At 36.1% G+C, this 25,293-nt stretch overlaps 1 protein-coding gene across 1 annotated transcript in view; it reads right to left on the bottom strand.

Annotated features, from left to right (window-relative positions):
- The window catches only part of KNL1 (kinetochore scaffold 1), a 64,854-nt gene that overhangs the window by 10,185 nt on the left and 29,376 nt on the right, over window positions 1-25,293 (bottom strand). The window contains 9 exon segments of the mRNA XM_019968529.2: window positions 3,979-4,066; window positions 4,950-5,066; window positions 5,892-5,982; window positions 7,514-7,629; window positions 16,318-16,416; window positions 17,202-17,269; window positions 17,673-17,811; window positions 19,180-24,264; window positions 25,144-25,196. Coding sequence (XP_019824088.2) covers window positions 3,979-4,066; window positions 4,950-5,066; window positions 5,892-5,982; window positions 7,514-7,629; window positions 16,318-16,416; window positions 17,202-17,269; window positions 17,673-17,811; window positions 19,180-24,264; window positions 25,144-25,196 — 5,856 coding nt within the window.

The raw sequence follows: 25,293 nt of genomic DNA, 5'->3' as shown, positions 1-25,293 counted from the left end.
AAGTATGGAAGCCTTTCTTAATATATGAATGTTTGAATTAAAAGATAGTAATGGGAGAGTTGACAAAAAAAAAAAATACTCCACAAGGGCATAAAGTTTTGTTTTTAATCACTACAGTAGTCTTAGCACCAAGCACTATACAAAGCACATGATAGGTACTTCGTAATTTGCTCAAGGAATAATGAAGAAAGAAGACAGAAATAGAGAGCCATTCAGTGGCAACTAGAGAAAGAGTGTGATTGTTGGTACTTTTAAAGGTAAGAAGTGAATATATTCAGTGGAGGAGGCAGAGAGGTTGTAAATACAAGAGATAAGGGAAAGTCAGTGTGATAAGATTCCTGAGAAGACAAGAGAGGCTGCAATTCAAAGTTTAGGTGGAGAGATTGATCTTAGGGAAAAGAAAGGAAGGATGAAAGAATGGATACAGATATATAAAAGTTTGGTTTGTTTTGTAGCAGGAAGTTTAGAAATTCTGGCTTCTATTTTTTTTCATGAAGTGAAAAAGCAAGGTAATGAACAAAGGGGTGTGACAGTCTAAGATTATGGACTTCATATATTTATTACCAGTTCAATGCAGAAAATATGCACCAGGCACTTTTTCTGTGTAAAGCATAGTGCTAAGAATTTTGAAGGATATGAAGAAAAATAAAAGCTGATCTTTGTCTTCAATGGAGCTTACAAATTAGATAGGAAAGTAAACTATAAAGAAGTAACTATAATTACAATTAGATATGATAGGTACAATAAAATAGCCATAGCAGCTCAAGAGAAAGAACACTATCCCTTGGTAAAAAATAAAAGGAGAATGTATTAGGCAAACACAAAGTGGCAGAACTGCATAGAAATGACAAGATTTGGTTGGAATTTAGAATGTGTAAGGGAGTAATAGTAAAAATCATGTAAGAAGGGAATATCTGAAAACGATGGTTGAGAACGCTAAATGTCAAACTCAGGAGTTTGGACTTTATTTTGTAATACATGGAAAGCCAGAAGTTTCTCAGGGTAGGAACACAAAAAAGGTGGCAAGAATTCATGGAAGAACTATACAGAACAGATCTTCATGATCCAGACAACCACAATGGTGTGATCACTCACCTAGAGCCAGACACCCTGAGTCTGAAGTCAAGTGGGCCTAAGGAAGCATCACTACGAACAAAGCTAGTGGAGGTGGTAGAATTCCAGGTGAGCTATTTCAAGTCCTAGAAGATGATATTGTTAAAGTGCTGCACTCAATATGCCAGCAAATTTGGAAAATTCAGCAGTGGCCACAGGACTGGAAAAGGTCAGTTTTCATTCCAATCCCAAAGAAAGGCAATGTCACAGAATGTTTAAACTACGGCACAATTGCACTCATCTCACACACTAGCAAAGTAATGCTCAAAATTCTCCAAGTGAGGCTTCAACAGTATGTGAACGAGAACTTCCAGAAGTTCAAACTGGATTTAGAAAAGGCAGAGGAACCAGAGATCAAATTGCCAACATCTGCTGGATCGTAGAAAAAGAGAGTTCCAGGAACTCTGCTTTATTGACTACACCAAAGCCTTTGACTGTGTGGATCACAACACACTGTGGAAAATCCTTAAAGAGATGGAAATACCAGACCACTTGACCTGCCTCCTGAGAAATCTGTAGGCAGGTCAAGAAGCAACAGTTAGAACTGGACATGGAACAACAGACTGGCTCCAAATTGAGAAAGGAGTACGTCAAGGCTGTATATTGTCACCCTACTTATTTAACTTATATGCAGAGTACATTATGCGAAATGCCGGGCTAGATGAAGCACAAGCTGGAATCAAGATTGCCAGGAAAAATATCAATAACCTCAGATATGCATATGATACCATCCTTATGGCAGAAATTGAAGAGGAACTGAGGAGCCTCTTGATGAAAGTGAAAGAGAAGAGTGAAAAAGCTGGCTTAGAACTCAATAGTCAGAAAATGAAGATCATGGCATCCAGTCCTATCATGGGTCCCCTCCAGTCCCATCACCTCATGGCAAATAGATGGGGAAACAATGGAAACAGTGACAGACTTTATTTTGAGGGCTCCAAAATCACTGCAGATGATGATTGCAGGCATGAAATTAAAATATGCTTGTTCCTTGGAAGAAAAGCTACAACTGACCTAGACAGCATATTAAAAAGCAGAGACATTACTTTGCCAACAAAGATCCATCTAGTCAAAGCTATGGTTTTTCCAGTAGTCATGTATGGATGGGAGAGCTGGACCATAAAGAAAACTGAGCACCAAAGAATTGATGCTTCTGAACTGTGGTGTTGGAGAAGACTCTTGAGAGTCCCTTGGATTGCAAGGAGATCCAACCAGTCAATCCTAAAGGAAATCAACCCTGAATATTCATTGGAAGGACTGATGCTGAAGCTCCAATACTTTGGATACCTGATTAGAACTGACACATTGGAAAAGACCCTGATGCTGGGAAAGACGGAAGGCAGGAGGAGAAGGGGACGACAGAGGAGATGTTTAGATGGCATCACCAACTCAATGGACATGAATTTGAGCAGGCTCCAGGAGCTGGGGATGGACAGGGAAGCCTGGTGTGCTGCAGTCCCTGGGTTGCAAAGAGTCGGACACGACAGTGACTGAACTGAACTGAACATAATGAATACTGTCCTTTATAATTATTAATCCTGCAGCAATGTACAGGTTGGACTGGAAAGAGAGAGAATGAAATTAAGAGTGTAGAAAGATTAGTTAGAAGATCTGAAATGGCACATGTCAGAATTAATGATAGTGTTAATGGGAATGGGGAAGAATACAGAAGATACTGAAGCGGATATAACAGGATTTGATAAAAGACAATAAAACTCAAAGACAATAAAAGTTATGAGCCTTTTACAATTTATAAGAATGGTGACACTTAATACAAATGAGAAGCATCATAGACAACAAATTTTCAGATATTATTTTGAAAATGGAAGACAATAACTTTCATTTTTTCACATAATGTTTAAGGTGCTTAAAGGACACTTTTGTTGAAAGGTTCAGCAAGAAGCTGGAAATGTTAAGTCTGGAACTCAAGAGAAGAGAAAGATGCCCTCATGCAAAATGATTACAAGTCACTTGAAGGCAAAAATCTGGGACATCCCGGGTGGTCCAGTGGATAAGACTCCAAGCTTCCAATGCATGGGGTTCAGGTTCCATCCCTGGTTGGGGAACCAAGATGCCACATACTGTACCTAAGCCCACATGCCACAACTAGAGAAGCCTGCACACCACAGTGAAGACCCACAGCAGCCTAAATAAATAAACATTTAAAAATGGGCAAAAATCTGTGTATATATTTTTTCTGACACTAAGTGCAATATCTGGCAGGTAGTAGGTGCTGAACAAATGCTGGATGAATTTAACTGAATTTGGGAATCATTCATATAAACATAATTGTTAAGGCAGATGAAAGTATTAGGGGAGAAAATATAGAAATGAATAGATGAATGTTACACAAGGGGTTAGTTAGAAAAGGGACAAGAGAGGAGCTAAAAGGAAGAGTCAGGAGAAAAGAACAGTATCAAGATAGAGCAATATCATAGAGTTCAGGGAGAAGAACGTTACAGGAAGAAAAGAATAATCAGCAGTGTCAAATACTGAAAGAGGTCTAGATGGCTAAGGACTGAGAGCGACCAAATTTGATGATTATGTGAAATTTTGCGATCTTTGAAAAAGCAGTTTCAAGACAAAACTAACAAGTTGGGATACTGAGAGACCAAACTGAAAGGATAAATAAGTTCATTTATTAAAAAAAAAAACACAAGATTACGGTCTAGGTTATGAAGAGTTTTCCAAAGAGACTTATTATTTTGGGTATTTCTTGATTATGTTATGAATGACCACAGTAAAGGAGTTGCTCCAATTTAATGTCTCAAGCTGCTAACCAGGCTTCAGCATAGTGCTACTAGCAAAGTAGGGAAGGATTTAGATACAATTAAATTATCTTTTGGAAAAGTATTCAAGATATTTTACCTATTTCCACCTCGGTAAGATAGTTATCAATCTTCTTAAGTGTGTTGTCCATCTCATTTATCCTTTTATGAAGTTTCTCTCTCTCACTCTAAACACACAATATCATAGACTGTCAAGTTAAACCTCAAAACAAAACATTATAACATTATAAACAGTTCAAACTGCTAACATAACTGCTACATCTAATTTATGATCAAGCAAATCTTTTTGTTTGCTTGTTGTTATTTTTGTTTTGGCCCCGTGCAGTGGAAGTGCAGAGTCTTAACCACTGGATCACCAGGGAAGTCCCATGAACAGGCAAATCTAAAAGATCAAAACTTCTAGTCTTGTCTTAAAAAAAGTTTTTTAAGCATACATAACAGATTAATATTAATTCATATTTTATACTTTATTTTAGATTTCTATTAATATATATAACTTAGAGTTTATAAAAATGATCTATGGTCAAATAAATTTGGGAAACACTGTTCAAATAGAATTATAGCATTTTTTCTTTTTAGACCAAAAAAAAAAAAAAAATTCTGACCTTAGACTTTAATATGTTAGCTATTATATTTCTCCAAAAGGGGGACACTGTATGTAACACTTTTCAGACTTATTTGCCAATGAAAATTTTTTTATGTAGGACCTTTCTTCAAGGATGATAATTTCGGAAAATCTATTTTTTTAAAATACACATACACATGCATAGCTGAGTATGGACTATGAGGAAGATAATACCAGAGCACAGATCTTCCTTAGCAAAGGAAGATCATAATTCTATATTGTTTTATTTCAATATATATAATTTGAGACGAGACATATGCCAGGATTTACTACTTTTGTTAAACTGAACCTCACTTCTTATGAATAATTTTAAGTTTTTGCCCAACTCTCATTCACATGTCTCCTAAGGAACATTCTTCATATTCTACAATCACTATAAAGTAATTTTAATAGATCTTTCTAAGCTCTTAACAGTCTCAAATTACCTGAGCTGACTGCACCAGCTTGCTGTATAAAGCCACTTTTCCTTGGTGAGTGAAGACTTTAGTCATCTTGGTAAAACGTGATTTTATTTTGTTCAAGTAAATTCCAAAGGCCTTCAGCTGTAAAGTCAAAGATTACACTGCATTAAAACAAACGAGTTAGAAAAGGCAAAAGGTCTGGGAAGGCTGGTTCAGCTGCTATGTGCTAAGATTTGCCCATCCTAGACTATGATTCCTAAGGCTTCTTATTTGCAAATTTAATTTCACTTAATAGCTTAAGTCCAGAACCAAAGATTTCAACTTTGATTCCAGTTGAATAATTCCAGTACAAAATTAATTTATATTACAAATTAGAAAATGACAGGTTCTTAGTTAATAAAACTTCAATCAGGGCAAATATAAAATGAGTTGCTTATTTAATCAATTAAAGTCTATCTCTTCCCTATCTAAATCTAAGTGAAAAGCAAACAAGAAGGGAACTCTAAATTTCAAACGTATTTCATATATTAAATTGATCATGTAAGAAATGTAAGATTCTATACTAACAATCATTCATGTATAATAAAATCCTACTGACATATTATATCTGAGAAGTAAACTAAAGAACTCACCACTAATTATCAAGTGTGAGTATGTGTATGTATTTGTGTGTGAGTGCTTAGTCGCTCAGTTGTGTCCTACTCTTTGTGACCCCATGGACTGTAGCCCTCCAGGCTCTACTGCCCATGGAGATTCTCCAGACAAGAATACAAGAATGGGTTGCCATGCCCTCCTCCAGGGGATCTTCCCGACCCAGGAACTGAAGCGAGGTCTCCTGCATGGCAGATAGATTCTTTACCAGCTGAGCTACCAGTGAAGTCCAATTATCAAGTAACAGGTACTAATTTCACAATAAACACTGTAATGTCTATAGTGATTCCCATTCAGAAAATAAGACAAAAGTACCTCCTCATCAGAGCAGTGTTTCATTTTTTCCCACAGGTTCCTATTTATATCAGTCAACAGTTTATCTTGGTTTAGTGCAGAAAGCTTTAATCTAAATAGAGAAAAGTTAATTAGCACAGAGTTCAGAAGTCAACCCGAATGATTCAATTTAGATCTACAGGCATACTTAATTTTTCCTAGGTCTTTTCTACATAAAGAGGGGAATTCACTCAGGAATAGTGGCCCGTCTGACTATTTCAACACTTGTAGAACAGTTCAAGAATGTTATGATTCAAAAAGATTTCCCTCCCAAATAGAATTCTCATCTCAAGGCATCAACTTGTTTCAAAATGAAAATACTGTTTTGGTCAAGAAGCTTATTCGGTTAATGAATACACTGTTCAATAAAGTTCTTGGTGAAATGAAAAATATGTCTTTTATTTTTACTTAAAACCAAACAAACTTTTTGGTCAACTCAATATGTTGCTTATAAAGAATCCTTTAAGGGCTTGTGAATGCATAATTGTTGGAAAGTTGTAGTTCTTTACCAGCTGAGCCACAAGGGAAGCCCTTTAAAACTATAATTCCCTTTAATTTATTTTTATTTACTGAGGTAACACTGGTTTAAGACACTGGTTTAAAACACTGGTTATATGTTTCATGTGTACATTATCTTTTGACATCTATGTACACTACAGTGTGTTTACCACCAAAAGTTTTAAAACTACATGATGCTTAAAAGATTACTTCATTTCTTTTCTGTTTGTTAGATTGGTTCAAATTCAGTTTGACAGTTCTAGATAAGTATGATATAAACACTGCCTTGAGTTGTAAGTTTTGGTTTACCTGTGAAAATCTAGATATACCTAATTTGTAAATTAGTCTGCTGCATCTACTTACACCAAACCACTGAGCTACAGTCTTGATTAAAACCATGTTCTTTTATAAAGCAAACTAAGAGCAAGTGTGATAAAACTATAAACCCAAAGGCAATCTTACTTTTAGGCACTATATAAATCTCTAAAGGGTACTATCTTCTTTTAAACATGTTCTTTTGGAATTTATGATATCATAATCTAATAATTATTGCTTATAAGGACCTCTGTTGTTGTTGTTTAATCACCAAGTCATGTTCAACTCTTTTGTGACCCCAAGGCTATAGCCTGCCAGGCTCCTTTGTCCATGGAATTTTCCAGGAAAGAATACTGGAGCAGGTTGCTATTTCCTTCTCCAGGGGATCTTCCCCACCCAGGGATTAAACCTGAATCTCCTGCTTGGTAGGTGGATTCTTTACAACTGAGCCACCTGGGAATCCCTATTAAGGACATACTCTTTGCTAAGAATGGCATGCAAACTTATATATACTACTTCTACTGCTCATTATATACACTACTTCTACACTACTAAGTAGGTATTATTAACCTCAATTGATGAATGTGGAAATGAAGGTTAAATAACTTACATAAGTAGCCAAGAGTTGAACTTCCATCTGACTACAAACCTGAAATTCTTTCCCATATACTATATATACTGCCAATTAATGCGGTCAGCTTTTCTTATGCCAGTGTTATTCTAATCAAAATCTTGTCACACAGATTATTCACCCATCCAACAAAACACACAAAAAATGGAAACTTTCATACTCTTCAATCTTCCGGCAAAGAACTTCACAATCTTCTTTATAAATCTGAATCTTGGGTCGGTAAACATATTGACTTAACATCAGGTCTTCCAGAGTAGGTGATGTGTTTACAGCAAACTGGAAAAAAAAAAATCCCTTAAAACTGGTATTTTGAGGACCAAACCACGTGCAAGGACTGTTAAGAGTCTCAAAACAGTGCTTGAGACGTGAGTGCTTACTTTTACAAGTTCTACAAAGGAAAAATGGAAAACTTTAAATTCATATACCTAGTAAGCTACAGTTGGAATTTGAAATAAAGTCTCTGACATCAAAGTCCATTTCCCACTGATATTTAGAGGAACTGTGGAAGTTCCACACATAGGCTTAAAAATGATTTGAAAATGTTTATGCATTATTTGCACAAACACCTCAATAAACTTGGGTGGGAGAGAGAAATGGTTATACATTGTGTTTGAAGGATAACTGCTTTGCAGAATTTTGTTGTTTTTTGTCAAACCTCAACATGAATCAGCCATGGGTATACATATATCCCTCCCTTTTGAACCTCTCTTTCATCTCCCGCCCTATCCCACCCCTCTAGATTGATACAGAGACCCTGTTTGAATTTTACACATTGTTTTAAAACTATCAATATCTGAAAATTAAAACTTATAAAAAACCTCTTTATTGAAAGAAAAAAAAAAAGATGCCAGTTTCTAAGATTATTCTTTTCTATTCTCATTCACTAGCCCTGATCCTTACTTCTATCCCAGGTTGAACTCAGACTTTTCTGGCATACATAAAATGAAGCAGTAAAAATCTGGTTATTTTTTTAAATGTCTTATAATGTCTTTTGGACATTTTTAAAAACGTCTTATAGCTCTAACCCAATGACTTTCTGATGTCCCTAATGCAGTGTTGGAAAAACCAAGTTAGCCTATTACATATAAAATCCAAAGAAAACACTACAAATGTCCGTTATTCATAGGCCGTGTGGCACAGAATAAGTCATTTTAGCATTCTAGGTTTTGGCCTCATCTATAAAATGGGCACAATATTGACCAACCTCTTAAGATCAAAGTAAAAGTTTTTAAAAAAGGTACCAAAGCTCAGGGCCTGCTAAATAATCTAACAAACTTTAGTTTCCTCTCATGCTCTCCTTTCAGTTGATAAATTAAAAGGAAATACAAATGAGGTTTTAATTTCATTTCTCCATCTGTAACTAGTTTTCTAACATGTTGTTAAAGTGCAAAAAGGTGCTAAAGGCAATGATTACTGATGATGACTCTCTTTCTTAAAAAGTAGTTTTAAGGCTAAATTTATAAAGAAAAATCAAAGCTCTATACTTCTCAAAGAAATCAGGCCTCCTTGGGAACATGGCTGACTGTCTTTCATATAGGAGCCAAATACTTAATAAAAGATTTTTTTTTTTACATAAGTATTTGGACATAATATGAAAAAATGAAGAAAATCATGATATCACTACTTTACAACTCTTAATAAATTGCTAGATCTAGATAATGATAACTTAATGGTGATCATCACCAGACATTAACTCCTGATGGAAGGACAAGTATAAAGTAAACTTGCAAAACAAAAACATGTCATCTGATAAAGCCTCTGCTGATTTACAGAAAATACAAAGGACAGGAGGACACGTTAAAACTAAAGTTAGGGTATGAAAAATGGGCAAAACACATACTTAGCAGAGTATGGAAAAACCTGGTTTCCTCCAAAAAAAAAAGAGGGAGAGAGAAGGGAGATCGGGGGACAGAGGGTTATTGAAGGGGACCTTATACTTTAAAATATAATTAAGAAAGAGCTATCAATCTCATTTGGGTTGCAATTTAACAAACTGGAAAATAATGCAGACAATCAGGGAAATATAATACTGACTGAATAATTAATCACTTAAAGATAAGATTATCATATTTGGACATAGTTTAAAGAGTCCTCATCTTTTCAGGGATACATACTGAAATACAGATAAATTGATGATACCTGGGATTTCCTTCAAAATAACAGGATGGGGAGGTAGGGAAATATAGAGACAAGGATTGATAATTTTTCTTCAAGTCTTTATTGAATTTGTTACAACATTGCTTCTGTTCTATGTTTTTGTTTTTTGGCCCTGAGGCACGTGGGATCTTAGCTCCCCAATGAGGGAACAAACTTGTACTCCCTGCATTGGAAGGCGAAGTCTTAACCACTGGACTACCAGGGAAGTCCCAGAAGTTGATAATTTTTGAAGTTTGGTGATAGATACATGAGAAGTTCATTAAACTATTATTTACTTTTGTATATGTTTGAAAATTCCTATAACATCTAAGTTTTCTTTCTTTAAAGAGTAAGGTTTCTCTTGAACCTTCATAACCACAAAGTGAAACACAGGACTAAGTTCCCAGAGATTCACCAGGAATGCCAAATGCAAAGGATATCAGGCTTATGCACTGTGCATACAACTGAATGCAATTGCCTATGCTGTAATGCAATACATGGGTTAAACTGCTGCTCCTTGATTCCAGGACTACATGCACAAGTCACTCCCTTCCCTTGCTTTATCTATTTTGATTAAGTGTCCAGTTTATGCACTATCAGCTCTTAGATATTTCAGGCCTGGTAAGGGTAACTTAAATGCAGAGTACATCATGAGAAACGGTGGGCTGGAAGAAGCACAAGCTGGAATCACGAATGCCGGGAGAAATATCAATAACCTCAGATATGCAGATGACACTACCCTTATGGCAGAAAGTGAAGAGGAACTACAAAGCCTCTTGATGAAAGTGAAAGAGGAGAGTGAAATCGTTGGCTTAAAGCTCAACATTCAGAAAACGAAGATCATGGGATCTGGTCCCAGCACTTCATGGGAAATAGATGGGGAAACAGTGGAAACAGTGTCAGACTTTATTTTTTGGGGCTCCAAAATCACTGCAGATGGTGACTGCAGCCATGAAATTAAAAGACACTTACCCCTTGGAAGAAAAGTTATGACCAACCTAGATAGCATATTGAAAAGCAGAGACATTACTTTGCCAACAAAGGTCTAATCAAGGCTATGGTTTTTCCAGTGGTCATGTATGTATGTGAGAGTTGGACTGTGAAGAAAGCTGAGCACCGAAGAATTGATGCTTTTGAAATGTGGTGTTGGAGAAGACTCTTGAGAGTCCCATGGACTGCAAGGAGATCCAACCAGTCCATTCTGAAGGAGATCAGCCCTGGGTGTTCTTTGGAAGGAATGATGCTAAAGCTGAAACTCCAGTACTTTGGCCATCTCATGCGAAGAGTTGACTCACTGGAAAAGACTCTGATGCTGGGAGGGATTGGGGCAGGAGGAGAAGGGGATGACAGAGGATGAGATGGCTGGATGGCATCACCGACTCGAAGGACGTGAGTCTGGGTGAACTCCAGGAGTTGGTGATAGACAGGGAGGCCTGGCGTGCTGCGATTCATGGGGTCTCAAAGAGTCGGACATGACTGAGCAACTGAACTGAACTAAGGGTACCTGCAATAGTTCCACAACTGCACTGAAAGGGAGTATTTTGGTATGAAACACTCCTTGGGCATGCAGGAGGTCATGGGGCACTAACATAGAACCTTTTTTTCCCCTCTCAGTTTTATTGAGATATAATTGACATACAGCACTGTATCAGTTTAAGCTTTACAGCATAATGATTTGACTTACATACATCATGAAATGATTATCACAAGTTTAATGAATATCTATCACATGGAACAACAGACATGGAACCATCCAAATCGGGAACCAGTACATCAAGGCTGTATACTGTTGCCCGGCTTATTTAACATATATGCAGAGTACATCATGTGAAATGCCGGGCTGGATGAAGCACAAGCTGGAATTAAGATTGCAGGGAGAAATATCAATAACCTCATTTATGCAGATGACCACCCTTATGGCAGAAAGTGAAGAAGAACTAAAGAGACTCTTGATGAAGGTGAAAGAGGAGAGTGAAAAAGTTAGCTGAAAACTCAACATTCAGAAAACTAAGATCACGGCATCTGGGCCCATCACTTCATGGCAAATAGATGGGGAAATAATGGAAACAGTGAGAGATTTTTTTGGGGGGGTGGGCTCCAAAATCACCGTAGATAGTGACTACAGCCATGAAATTAAAAGATGCTTGTTTCTTGGAAGAAAAGCTATGACCAACCCAGACAGCATATTAAAAAGCAAAGACATTACCTTGCCAATAAAGTCTGTTTAGTCAAAGCTATGGCTTTTCCAGTAGTCATGTATGGATATAAGAGTTGGACTATAAAGAAAGCTGCAACCAGAAGAATTGATGCTTTTGAACTATGGTGTTGGAGAATACTCTTGAGAATCACTTGGACTGTAACCAGATCCAACCAGTCCATCCTAAAGAAAATCAGTCCTGAATATTAATTGGAAGGACTGATGCTGAAGCTGAAACTCCAATACTTTGGCCACCTGAGGCGAAGAACTGACTCATTGGAAAAGACCCTGATGCTGTGAAAGACTGAAGGCAGGAGGAGAAGGGGATGACAGAGGATGAGATAGTTGAATGGCATCACCAACTGGATGGACATGAGTTTGAGTAAGCTCCAGGAGTTGGTGATGGACAGGGAAGTCTGGTGTGCTGCAGTCCCTGGGTTGCAAAGAGTCGGACATGACTGAGTGACTGAACTGACTGAATGATCACCTCATACAGATACAAAATTGAAGAAATAGAAAAAAATTTTCCTTGTGATGAGAACTCTTAGTATTTACTCTCTTAACAACTTTCATATAAAACATACTACTGTATTAATTGTATTTATCATGTTGTACTTTACATCCCTAGTGCTTATTTATCTTATAATTGGAAGTTTGTACCTTTTAACTGCCTTGATCCAATTCCCCCTCTCCTCATCCCATTGGTAAACCACAAATCTGATCTCATTTTTTATGAGTTTGTTTGTTTTTGAAATATAACTGACCTACAATACTATGTTATTAGTTCTTCTTACACAATATAGCAATATGGCATCTGTACATAGTATCTTTAGCTGGTCCTACCAGCTGAACTCCTACAATTGCACACACACATGAGTGCCAAACATACATCTCCCTGTCTGCCTCAAGAATGCCTCCCCAGTTCCACCCTAGAGGAGACTCATGGTCATCTAACTCCTGTAACAGATGCCCATAGTTGTGAACCTCCTTTTCCACAGCCCATACATTACCCATTTCTTTGGCCCTTCTCTACTTTGGGATTTTTTTTTTAAATACTTTTTTTGGCTGCACCACATAGCATGTGTGATCTTAGTTCCCCAACCAGACATGGAACTTGTGCCTCCTGCACTGGAAGCATGGAGTCTTAAATACTGGACTGCCAGGGAAGTCCCTACTTTGGGATTTTTAAATTTCTTTCCCGCGATAGCATGAACTCTTCTTACCATCTTTTTTTTTTTTTTTTTAACTGAAGTATAGTTGATTTGTCTTACCCTCTTGATGGTTCTTTCCCAGATACATTTCCCTAACACTGCCTTTCCTGACCTCTACAAAGCCTAAGACCAAAGGGGAAGAGTCATACTAATTCATACTAATATTCCCTTGATTCATCCCTCAAAGATTAGCTTCCCAGATATCCTCCACTGTTCTACCCTGCCAGCAACCTTTCTGTTCCTACGCTTCCCCTTTGCTTTCTCTGGCCCCTGGCACTGTTTCTGCATTTCCCAAGACTCTACATAACATACCTAGACACTTTTCTATCTCCCATCTGCAGCTGAGGCAAGGGGATTCTACAGGGAAGGGACACTACTATGGTGATGAGAATAATGAGGTTGGGGACCCAAAAGATGCATGAGTATCTTTCTCCTTTCTATCTTTGATTTACTTTTCACCTTTAGATATCAATGCTCCTGTAATTGATTTCTTTCTAAACAGCTTTATTGAGATTTAATTTACACACCATATAGTTCACTAAGTATGCAATTAAATGATTTATAAAATATATTCACAAGGTTGTGCAACATCATCACCAGCTAATTTTAGAGCACTTTCCTCTAAAAGAAACCTTGTACCCATTAGCTGTCATTCCTTCCTCCTCCACCCCTACCTTAGCCTCAGGTAACCACTAATCAGTTCACTTTTTGGCTATTATGAATAATGTTCATGTACCAGTTTTTGTGTAGAGGTACATATTCAATTCTCTTAGGTAAATACCTAGAATTGGAATTGGTGGATCATATAATAGTTCTGTTTAACTTTTTGAGGAAATAGGCTACACCATTTTACAAGTCTACCAGCAATGTATGAAAATTCCAGCCTCTTCACATCCTTGCCAGCAGTTGTTATTTTGTCATTTTGGCTACAGGCATCCTAGTGGGTGTGAAGTGGTAACTTATTTTAATTTGTACTTCCTTTATCACTATTTTGCTAATTGGCCATTCATATATCTTCTTTGGAGAAACGTCTATTTTGATCCTTTGATATTTTTAATTGGGTTATCTTTTTTTTTTTTAATTCTTTTTATTTATTTGGCTGCACTGGGTCTTAGTTGCAGCACATGGGTTTCAGTTCCCTGACCAGGGATTTAACCCAGGCCCCCTGAGTTGGGAGCGCTGAGCTGTAGCCACTGGACCACCAGGGAAGTCCCCAATTGGGTTATTTTTTTGAGTTGTAAGAGTGCTTTAAATATTCTGGATACAAGGCTAAGTTAAGTTGTATGATTTTCAAATGTTTTCTCCTGTTCTGTGGGTTGTGTTTGCCCTTTCTTGATGGTATCATTTGCAGCACACAAGTTTTAAATTTTGATGAAGTCCAATTTTTAATTTTGGCACTTGTGCCTTGGTGTTGTATAGGATTGATTTTTTTAATGTACAATGTGAAGTATGGATCAAGGTTCATTTTTTTTCCTGTAGATAGCCAACTGATTCAACACCATTTATAGGAAAGGCCACTATTCTACAGGGGCATCTTTGTCATAAACCAAATAGTCATAAATGTGTGGGTCTCTTCTTTGAAAGTTAGAAGTCATCTGGTCCTAGTGACAATTTTAATGGTAAATTGCAAACTAAAAATTTCAATGGTGGGAATTTCCTGGTTGTCCAGTGGTTAGGACTCCTCACTTTCATGGCAAAGGGTGTGAGTTCAATCCCTGGTCAGGGAACTAAGATCCTGCAAGTCAGGTGGTGTACCCAAAACAAATAGTCAATGGTAGTTAATCAGAGTTATCCAGTTCTTGGGTTAATTTTGGTAATTTTTGTATTATGACAAAATTTGTATTTGGTATTTTTGTAAATTTGGTATTTTTCTAAAAAATCATCTAGGTCTTAAAAGTTGTCATCACAGTTGAAGGATTAAAAAAAATTCTTTTTATCTTTCTTTTAATCTGTGGATGTGTCTTTCTCAATTATATGTATTTTAGCTTTCTCTCTCCCCCCTTTTTTTTAGATTTATTTTTGGCTGTGTTGTGTTTTTGCTGCTGCACACAGGCTTTCTCTAGATGTCGAGTATGGGCTTCTCATTGCACTGGCTTCCTTCTCTTGTTGGGAAGCACAGGCTCAAGGTTAATGGGCTTCAGTAGCTGTAGTACATGGGCTCAGCAGTTATGGTTCATGGGCTCTAGAGTACTGGCTAGAGTAGTGCATGGCAGAGTAGTTGCATCGCAGGGGCTCCGTTGTCCTGAGGCACATGGGATCTTCCCAGACCAGGGATTGAACCGGTGTCCATTGCATTGCAAGGGGGATTCTTATATACTGGATCACAGGGAGAAGCCTTCCTTTGACTTAATTAAGCTCTTTAAGAGTTTTTTTAATTGTGTTTTCAAAGTACCAGTTTTTATTTTATTAGCTGCATTGCACTAATAAATGAAGCACTAAATGCTTCATTTTAGCTCTCTGACAAGAGGTGGAACCCAAACCCTTGGCAGAGAGCACACAGAATCCTAACCACTGGACTATCAGGGAATTCCCCCAAAGTACCAATTTTTAGATCTGTTATCTTTTCTACTAGTTTTTGTTTTCTATTTTATTAATTTTCTATTTACCTGAATTCTGTCTTCCTACCTTTTTTACAGATGTCATTTTATTGTTCATTTTCCAATTTCTTAAAGTATTAAAAAGTCCTTTAGTTTTAGATTCTCTTCTATAACAGTGATATGAGGCTTTTAATTTCCTGCTAAGTGTATGTTCTGTTGTATATCCCATAGACTGTTCTCCTTTACTTTCTAAATAGTTTTGCTTTCCTCTTTGATGTGAATTATCTAGAAACATGTTTCTTAATTTCCAAGATGTTTGTGTTTTTAATAGTTCTAATTTTATTGGATTAAGATCAGATATCTATGAAGTCTCCGTTTTTCAATTTCTCATGTTTTTCTTTGTGATCAAGGGTATACCTAATTTTTGTAAATGTTCAACAGACTTAAGTTAAAAAAAATACTATGTAATTTTATATGTAAATGATATGAGTTTTCTATTAATCTTTTAAACTAAGCTTCTTGGTTGCATTATTTAAATATTCTATGATTTTAAATATTTTTTATATTGAAAAATGTTTATTAAAACCTCTGCTATACTTGGCTTTTTATAATAATAGGGGAAAGCATATGTTCAGGAAAAAGTATAAAAAACAAAACAGATGGCAAGAAATGAAAAAAAAACTCCACCTTTTCAAAATTCATATTTTTTAAAAATAAATTTTTAAGCTAACCCCAAATGTACCTTCTATAGCAAAATTTTCTGTAGGAAAATTTGCTTCCTTAGATTCTTTTTTTTGTTTTTCTAATAAACACTTGCTTCGATACAGTTTAGTAAACATATATTTTAACTGAGATGACTATTTTGCCAAGAAATTGTACTTACTTTGGCTGGAAGATTGCTCTGTCTGGGTTTCTGTATCAGAATGTGTACCTGAAGAAGTATAAAGAACTCCTTTATTGTTATTCTTCCATCTTTGAGTTTCTGAGGAAGAAAAAAAGTTTGCATGACCATTCAAGGTAAAACTTGACCATTGCTCAAACTTTGACCATTGCTCAAAGTTTGTTTTTATGAGCAATTTTGACTAGAACCACCTCTTTTGTTTCTATATTGCTTAAAGTACTTTGCATATGTGTAAATATTATTCTGATGTAGGCTATACACAAGTAGATTTCATCTAATATTATTTCTTAAGTTTATTCAGTAATAGTAAAATTGGGGGGAAAAAACAACAAAACGTAGGCCTTCCAATTGTGATTCTACTCCACATAATTGACATGTCCTGTCCTTAACAAAAAAAAAAGAGAACTAGCCTTCTGTATATTTGAAATAGTTCATAATTCAAAAAAATTAAACAAGAGAAAACAAAATGAGGAAATCAGGTGCATTTGAGAAATAGTGGCTTCCCTTGTGGCTCAGTGGTAAAGAATCCTACTAATGCAGGAGATACAGGTTCGATCCCCAATCCGAGACTATCCCACATGCTGCAAAGCAACTAAGCCCATGTTCCACAACTAATGAGCCTGTGCTCCACAGCCCACAAACCGCAACTACTGAGTCCACGTGCCACAACTACGGAAGCCTGCACATCCTAGAGCTTGTGCTCCTCAACAAGAGACAGCCACAGTGAGAAGCCCGTGCACCACAACCAGAGAGTAGCCCCTGCTTGCTACAACTAGAAAAAAGCCTGCACAAAGCAAAGATGACCCAGCACAGCCAAAAAAATATATAAATAAAATTATTTTTAAAAATGAGAAATACTTTCATACCTCCTTTAAGCTCTCTTCACAAACGGTATCTCTGAGAAACTGTGATTCTATTTGACTACCAAGGTGTGCTAAAAGTAAAGCAAATTCAAGTGATGAACAAGTTAAATTAAATTATAAACTTAGTTTTAATTATTGTTCAGGTTTATGTGTGGTTCATGCTCTTGAAGCTATCTGCTAGGATCCTTCTGGGAAGACAGTCATTTGTAGGGTAAAGTATATTAGTTTTAAGGGCTCCATATTATTTTTCTACTAATTTTAAGCTTCTTAAGAAAATCACTCTTGTAATATAACACTTCTCAATTTGTTAAAACAACTAAGAATTAAAAATAAACTAAATATTATTTTACTTATCAACTATTTATAACTCCCAAAAATCTTATACAAACTTCAAATATCTCCTAAACTGAAATACATGTATTATTAGTCAAGTAACAGATGATTTCTCTTATTTAGCCTTCATTAAAATCTTACTGCTTAAGTCCAGAGAGGTCCCATCAACCTTGACTGAATCCAGAGAACTGCTACAACTAGACGGAGTTCTGCTCAGGCTTTTTATCAATACACTGTTAGCATTTTTATCCATCTCTCCTTCAGCACGGAGATCAGAAATCTGAAATCATCAATAAAGGAACATCATAAGAGTAAAGTTATTACACTATTAATTATAATGACTAAATGCTGAATGCCAGGAGAAATACTTCTAACATAAAATTTATCTGTAATCATATAAAATACTTTAGTAAAGAATTAGAATAAGTAACAAGCAGCTTAGTAGGCTTTTAGAAGTTCAAAGTAATTTTATTTAAAAATATAATGAAATAACATTATGTATTATACTATATGAGAAAATTGTTTCTCAGCAGTATCCAGGTTATAACCAGATCCTATGAGCTACCAAATGTTGACCTATCCAGTTATTCATCTACTAGACACCAGGGTCAGGGCTACTACACTGTAGAAAACAGAAGAGAATACTGACTATACAAAATAGCCCTGTCTGGAGTACAGAGAAAAAATTTATTTCTAGGCTTTAGTATTTCCTTCCCCAGATGACCAAGACTCCTTTGGTTGAAGTCAAATAAGTCACATGGTCCTGGTTTTACCATTTTAACTATTTTACTTTACAGACTTAAGTGTCATTTTCATCTATCTGAAACCATTTTCTATCTGCCATTTTCATCTAACTGAAATCATCTTCTAAGCTTACTTACAAACTTCTGAACAGAATTTAAACTTTGTTTCTATGAACCTATACTTTCTAATCTTTATTTCTCCACTTACAAAACTCAGTCTAAATGACAAGCCCATGAATACTGGAGTGGGTAGCCTATCCCTCCTCCAGGGAATATTCCTGACTCAGGAATCGAATTGGAGTCTCCTGCATTGCAGGAGGATTCTTTACCAGCTGAGCCACCAGGGAAGCCTGTATTCTCCCCAAGTTATCCAAATCAGTGTTTTTAAATAAACATAAAATCTTACTTCACTTTGAGGTACTGGGTTTGATCTAGGCATTCTCCCATCCTCAAAAGAAATGGACTCTCAGCTTCTACATATTTTCATTCGTCAAGAAAATTCAGTCCATCTTTTCTTTATGCAGTCTGCATAATAAATCTTTTTACCCTCCAAACATTTTAACACTGAAGATGACTTATCAAACTCCATGTACCCTGCCTAGAGATTTTTATATGCAAAGTCACAATGACAGATCATTAGAAGTGACAGAATATTTAGAATTACACAATCAATATTAATTTTTTCTACTTCCCATTTCATTTTTTGTGACCATTTGTCACTTCAAACTGTGTTTAAGTCTACCTGCTAGTCAATTAATTTCTTTAAGATTTTATACAGGAATATTTCTCCAGGCCTATAACTGGAAATAATTCCTGCTTACCTAACACTAAAATTAAAATTCAAGAATACTCATAATTTAAAAGAAGACAATCAAGAACATTTCTTAGTTCAAGACAGGGCTTACCTCCTGATCTTGTGCAGTATCACTAAACACAATTTCATTTTTTCTGATTTTTTTCTCATTCTGAATATCATCATCATCTTGTACCCAGGTTCTTTTTTGGCTATTGCAGGTTTCTTCCATTTTATTTTCAGAGGGTGAAGTCTCTTTTTGGTATGTCTCAGTCAAAGCCTTTTCCTCAGTATCTATGCTGATAGAGTCTGAGGAATTAATCTCACCAGGATATATAGGGAGATTTTCCTCATTTATATATTGAGATGGACTTAAGTTCAGTTTAGCTCTAACAATTCCAATGCCTGAATCCTTATTGGAAACCGGCTGAGTTTCTAAGTGATTTAAATCAGTTGTGTCTGCTGGAACCTGCTTCAGATCATCAATACCAGTGACACTACAATTTCTTTTGTTTGGCAATCTGGGCAAAAATATTCCCAAAGAACATCTCCTCATTTTATCTTTTACAGTTGTCATTAATGGTACAGAGGTGGCTTCAGCTCCATTATGTGGAATGTTATTTTCTTCATCTTTATCATCTTTAGCACTGCTAGACACTGTGTTAACATTATGTGCTTCTGTAGCTTGCACTATACTCATATCACGGTGTGCCTTATTTACTAATTCAAGCAACTGTTCTGGAGAAGGTGGTAAATGAACTGGTTGGAAATCTAAAAATTCTTCAGTTTTTCCATTTAAGTTATTCAGATTTGGTTTGACACTACTACAAGTTGCAACACTGGATGCAATCACAGGATCTGACGCTTCTCGAGGATTGATAAGAGTTTGAATAACTTGCTTAGTCAAGGCTGAGTTATTGTGGAAATCTATAGCTGTATTACATTTAGCTGTTTGAATATTTTTCTTTGGTTCTTTTTTATAGGCCATAGTAAACTGTTTCCCATTATAGAGCATTGTGGAATTGTTTTCACATGTGGGTTCAGAGGAATTTCCTCCAACAATATTTAAATTATTTCCAGCTTTAGACAATATTGCTTCATCTTTATTGACACTATTCTGTCCTTGTTGAGGTAATGGAGGTAGTTGGGTTAACAGATGATGCTGAGAAACATCATCAACAAAGGTCTTCTTTAAACTGTGTTCTGCCTTATCAACAGAGGGCTCCACTTGATCCCTTGTAAGCTTAAAAGACACTGGCTTTGAGTTAAGTTTAGCCATCTTCCCTGAATCTTCACCATATACTAAAGTTTCATTTGATATTAGACTTGGGGGCTCCTTAATTAGATCTTGATCTTTTAGCACTTTTGGGGCACAATGTAACTGTCCTTGGGTATTGGTTTGAACGACTTTTTCCTTCTCTAACAAGCAAGGAACAGAATGAGACAGTCCCTCAGATTTCAAATCATCATCACTGGCTGAATTGTTTGCATAAGGAAGATCATTTTGCACTGGGCAATGACTGGCTTTTAAATCTTCATCTTTATCATGTAAGGACAAGACATTCTTTTCCAAATTACCAAAAAAGGAAGTAACATTAGGTAAACAGGAATAATTATCACCACATCCACAAATAGCAGTTGCAGGACTACCTGTAAAATCCACATTTCTTCTATCTGTACTATTTAACTGACAGCTTTCAATTTTGGCTTTTTCCAATGTATAGGCCTGGCCTACAACTTTCATGACTTCTTCCTCCACAGAAGTGCTATGGAATTTGACATCTGTCTCACCTTGACCCCCAGACAATGTATTAGTAGGAACAAAGGGTATCACATTATGCTTTTGCTCACTGTGAAGAACGATTTTGTTTTCTACAGCCAGTGCTTGTTTTTTAGTGACTTCTTGAATAGAATTACCATCTTGTGGAAAAGAAACACCCAAGGTTTTTCTTTTTGCTATTCCAAATGCAGGGCACTCTTGAAGTATTTTCTCTGTGGCTTGACAATCAATGAGAACAGTGTGTGACTTAGTAACTTCCAGATCACTGTGATTATCTACAAACATAACAGTTTTGTCTGTAGTCCTAGTGGTTATTTTATCTGGTGAGAGAGGTTTATATTCTAAGGCAGTCGTGTGACTTCTGGTGATCTCCATGTCATCCTGTCCACAGGTATACAAAACCGTATTAGAAGTTCCTTCCAAAGGCACCAAATGGGAGTCCTCTCTATCTTCCAGGACACTTTTGTTATTTATTTCCACTGTACAACACTGGAGGACATCCATATCATTTTTATCATTCTTTGAAAATGCAATGGTCGTGTCATTTTTGAGTCTAAGGCTTTTCCTTCTCTGATTTTTGCCTGATAGAGGTTCATTCAGCAATATAGGCTTTTGTACATTTCTGTCATTTTTCCAAATGGTTGATTTAGACACTTCCGTGTTATCAGCTATAAATGCTTCAGCTTTCTCTAAAGGACCATGATTAGACCATTTCCCTGGTAGTGTCAGCTGGCTGACTTTTGCGACTGAATGATCCCTTTTGACATTTTGCTGGAAAAAAACACTCTCTTCAGTAGAAGTAGGGGAAACTTTTGATTTTTCTAGGCTTTTTCTTTTGGATAGTTCAAAGTCAGGTCTATCTGGAAGCACAGTTCTCTCCTTTGTTTGGCAGTCAATGAAAACAGTATGGGACTTTGTCATTTCTAGTTCATCATGATTATCTACAAACACTACAGTTTTGTCCACAGGCCTAGTAGTTGTTTTATCTGGTGAGACAGTTTTACATTCTATTGCAGTTGTGTGACTTCTGGTGACCTCCATGTCATCTTGCCCACATGCATACAAAACAGTGTTAGAATTTCCTGCCAAAGGCACCAAATGGGAATCATGTTCATCTAGTAAAGGTCTATGATTTATTTCCACTGTACAACTCTTGGTGATATCCATATCATTCTCATTTCCCTCTGAAAATACAACAGTCTTATCAACTTTTAGCCTGCCAAGACTTTTTCTTCCACAAATTTTGACGTCTTGTTTTTCATTCAGAATTCCAGATTTCTGTACATTTTTGTCTTCCAACACATCCATGATACCATTAGAAATAAACACTCCCATTTTTTCTATAGGACTTTCATTACATTTTTTAACTTTTACAGCTTTCTGTCTGTTTACTGTTGATAACTGGCTATTAGTGTTTTCTAAATTAGTCTTACTTAGTTCTAGTACTTCAGAAGGACCAAATCCAGTAATGACAGTGTGACTGTTGGTTAGATCCATATCTTCTTCCTTCTCTGAACAAATAACTTTCTTGTCAGAACAGTCAGGAATGGGATTACCTAAACATTTCCTTAGTGGCTCAGGCAGTTTAGAATTCTGGCCTAGTACAGATTTTACTGTTTGACTGTTAACAACATTATGATTTCTCATGGCAGGCCATCCTCTTGATGAAAATAATGGCTTTGAAGTAGGAAACAAAGCTTGCTCACATGAAATTGTATTTCTGTTATTTCCCAGTGGTACCTGTTTGTCAAGATCTTCACGAGAGTATACTATATTATGTTTTGTTGCTACGTCCTGGTTAGTATCAGGTGACTGAGGAGAATCTTTATCAAGAAAGGGTGAAATCTTCAAAACTTGACTTTTTTCTTTGTCCCAGGTATTAGCTGGGATGTTCTTAGATATTATGTTTTGTTGTTGGGATAGGTCAATATGATCTTTCGTCATTTTTTCCCATTCATCTGAAAGGCTTTTGCTGTGAGAGTGAGATTTACTGGTATTTTCAGATGTCAGATCATAAGATGGAAGAGGAAACTGACTTCCTAAATTAACTGTGTGACTTTTAGTCAAATCCATATCTTCATCCATGAAGATTTCAGTCCTTTTGTCAGTCAATGAAACAAATAAAGGATTTTCCGGGCTCTGCTGTAATCTTTCCTTAGATACAAGAGGAACAGAGTGACAATTTACATTTATGTCCCAATTCTCTGACACAATTATGTGATTTTGGATCATCATTTCTTTTTCAGATACTGGTGCAGTTGCTTTCTGTACATTTGTCTGAACTTGTTTAAAAATTTGATTATCGATTTTAACTGTGTGACTCTTGGTAATGTCCATGCTATCTTCTCCTGAATAAACAGTTTTCTCTCCGAGAAGAGAGCTGCCATCTGGATTGGGATACATTTTAGAATAATTATTGTCATGCTTTACCAAATTTTTCTCCTCTCTCATACTTGAGTGACACTTGGTCAGTTCCATGACATCATTACAACTAGAATAGAAAAATGTCTTATCATCTTGCATAACTGGACCAGAATATTTAGATTCTGGGATCGTGGCCAATGGTCTGATATTCTGGTTGGTAGCCTGTGTGCCTGTTTGAATTTCTGTCCCTGTAATATGACTTCTGATCATATGTATGTTACCTTCAGGGTTTAAGGAAAGGTCTTGAAAAGCATCATTCGGTTTATCCTTAAAGACTGTCTTCTGTTCTAGTGCTTTAGTTTCATAACAGGTTGAAACATCCATCATGACATCCTGAGTTTGATTTTCTATTTCAGGCAGATTATCTGCTGAAGGTAACTTCTGTACAGTGTGGCTAATTGTCAAGTCCATGAAGTCATTGCCATAAACTGTAATATCATCACCTTTAAATTCCCTTAAGCTGGCCTCACTGGATGTGGGAACAAAAGTCTGAATATTGGTTGTATGACACTGGGTAAAATTCATTCCATCATCTTGTTCTCTAAAGAGTCTAGTCATATTCCTGGTATTTTCATCTACACCAAGAGATACATGCATTTGATGTACAGAAGTGGTCTTATTTGCTTCTTTGGAATGAATAGGCATCTCAGAATTTTCTTTATCAGGTCCTGTAAAAGGAAAAGCATTTGATTTTCCTATTTTCAATCTTTTTATGAAGTCATTAAAATTTATCTTCTTTTCTGAAGAAGTGTTTTGATCTACGGAAAAATTTAATTCTTTCTTCATTCTTGAATCTTCAGTGTGGAGTTTTAAGTTAGCCAGAAACGATGTAGTATCTATCTTGGTGGACTTTTCACTTTTGGTACAATCTAAAAGGCCTTTGGTGATCATCACAGTATGACTTGCTGTCAGGTCCATCTGGTTTTCATCTGAAAAGATGACTGTTTGGTCATTTGCATGTTTCCTTTCATGGCTGTATTCTGTCATTGAAATCTACAGCAAAAGCAAAATGTAAGGGATCAAATAAAGTGCAAACTTCTAAAAGGGTATTTTATAACATGTGCTATATAGAAAGATTATATAGGCAATCCTAAATGATGGTTTCATGATACATTGGTTTGTGTGAATCAATGGTGTGGTGAGTAGCATGTAATTTATTATTAAAATGTTTTTCTAAAGTCTATGAATACTTGCAGTTTTTGAAGGTTAATTATAATTAACCATTAACTAAAAAATGAAAAGACTGACAATACCAAATGTAACTGAAATGAAAATTATATTAGATAGGTCATTCTCATTCTAAGTAAAAAAAAAAATTAGAAGGAATAAGCACATGATGGCTAAATTATAGTACACTCTAAGTTCTTGGGGGTTGAGTTTTCTTTGAATGCAGTTTTACTTGTAAAGACATGGTCTAACACTGCTACTCAAAGTATGGTCTGTGGACCAGTGCATTACTGTCACCTGGGAGAGATGTATAGAAGTTCAGGACCTATCCCAGATCTAGGGGATAAGAATCTATATTTTAACCAAATTCTTAGATTATTCATATGTCTCATAAAGTTTGAGAATTTCTGATATAATTAACATATTTCTGTATTATTTAAACTGGAAGTGATTTAACTATACTTAGTTAATTGGGAGATAGTGAAGGACAGGGAAGCCTGGTGTGCTGCAGTTCATGGGGTCGCAAAGTGTTGGACACGATGTAGCGACTGAACAACAAGTTAACTGGAAAGGTAGGTAGCTTTTCCAGTCTATGTTGGTTCATTCTGGTAAGTAATTTCTAAATCATGTCATTAACACTAAATTTTTTGTGTTTTAAACTATCAAACAAAATTAAAATATGAAGGCATTTGAATGAACTCATACCTCTCTCTGGGGCATCTGGGTCTGAATGGGAGCACAAAGCAATGTGTTCATTCCTATTGAGTAAAAAGAAAAACTATAGTCATGACAAATGTATATATCACAAAGAGCCTGATTTTTCTATTCATAGGAGTTTCATTAGTTACAAGTATT

Source organism: Bos indicus, chromosome 10, assembly GCF_029378745.1.
Source record: "Bos indicus isolate NIAB-ARS_2022 breed Sahiwal x Tharparkar chromosome 10, NIAB-ARS_B.indTharparkar_mat_pri_1.0, whole genome shotgun sequence".
Lineage (NCBI taxonomy): Eukaryota > Metazoa > Chordata > Mammalia > Artiodactyla > Bovidae > Bos > Bos indicus.
Note: the sequence above shows the minus strand (reverse complement) of the source record. Positions and strands in the feature narration are given on the sequence as shown.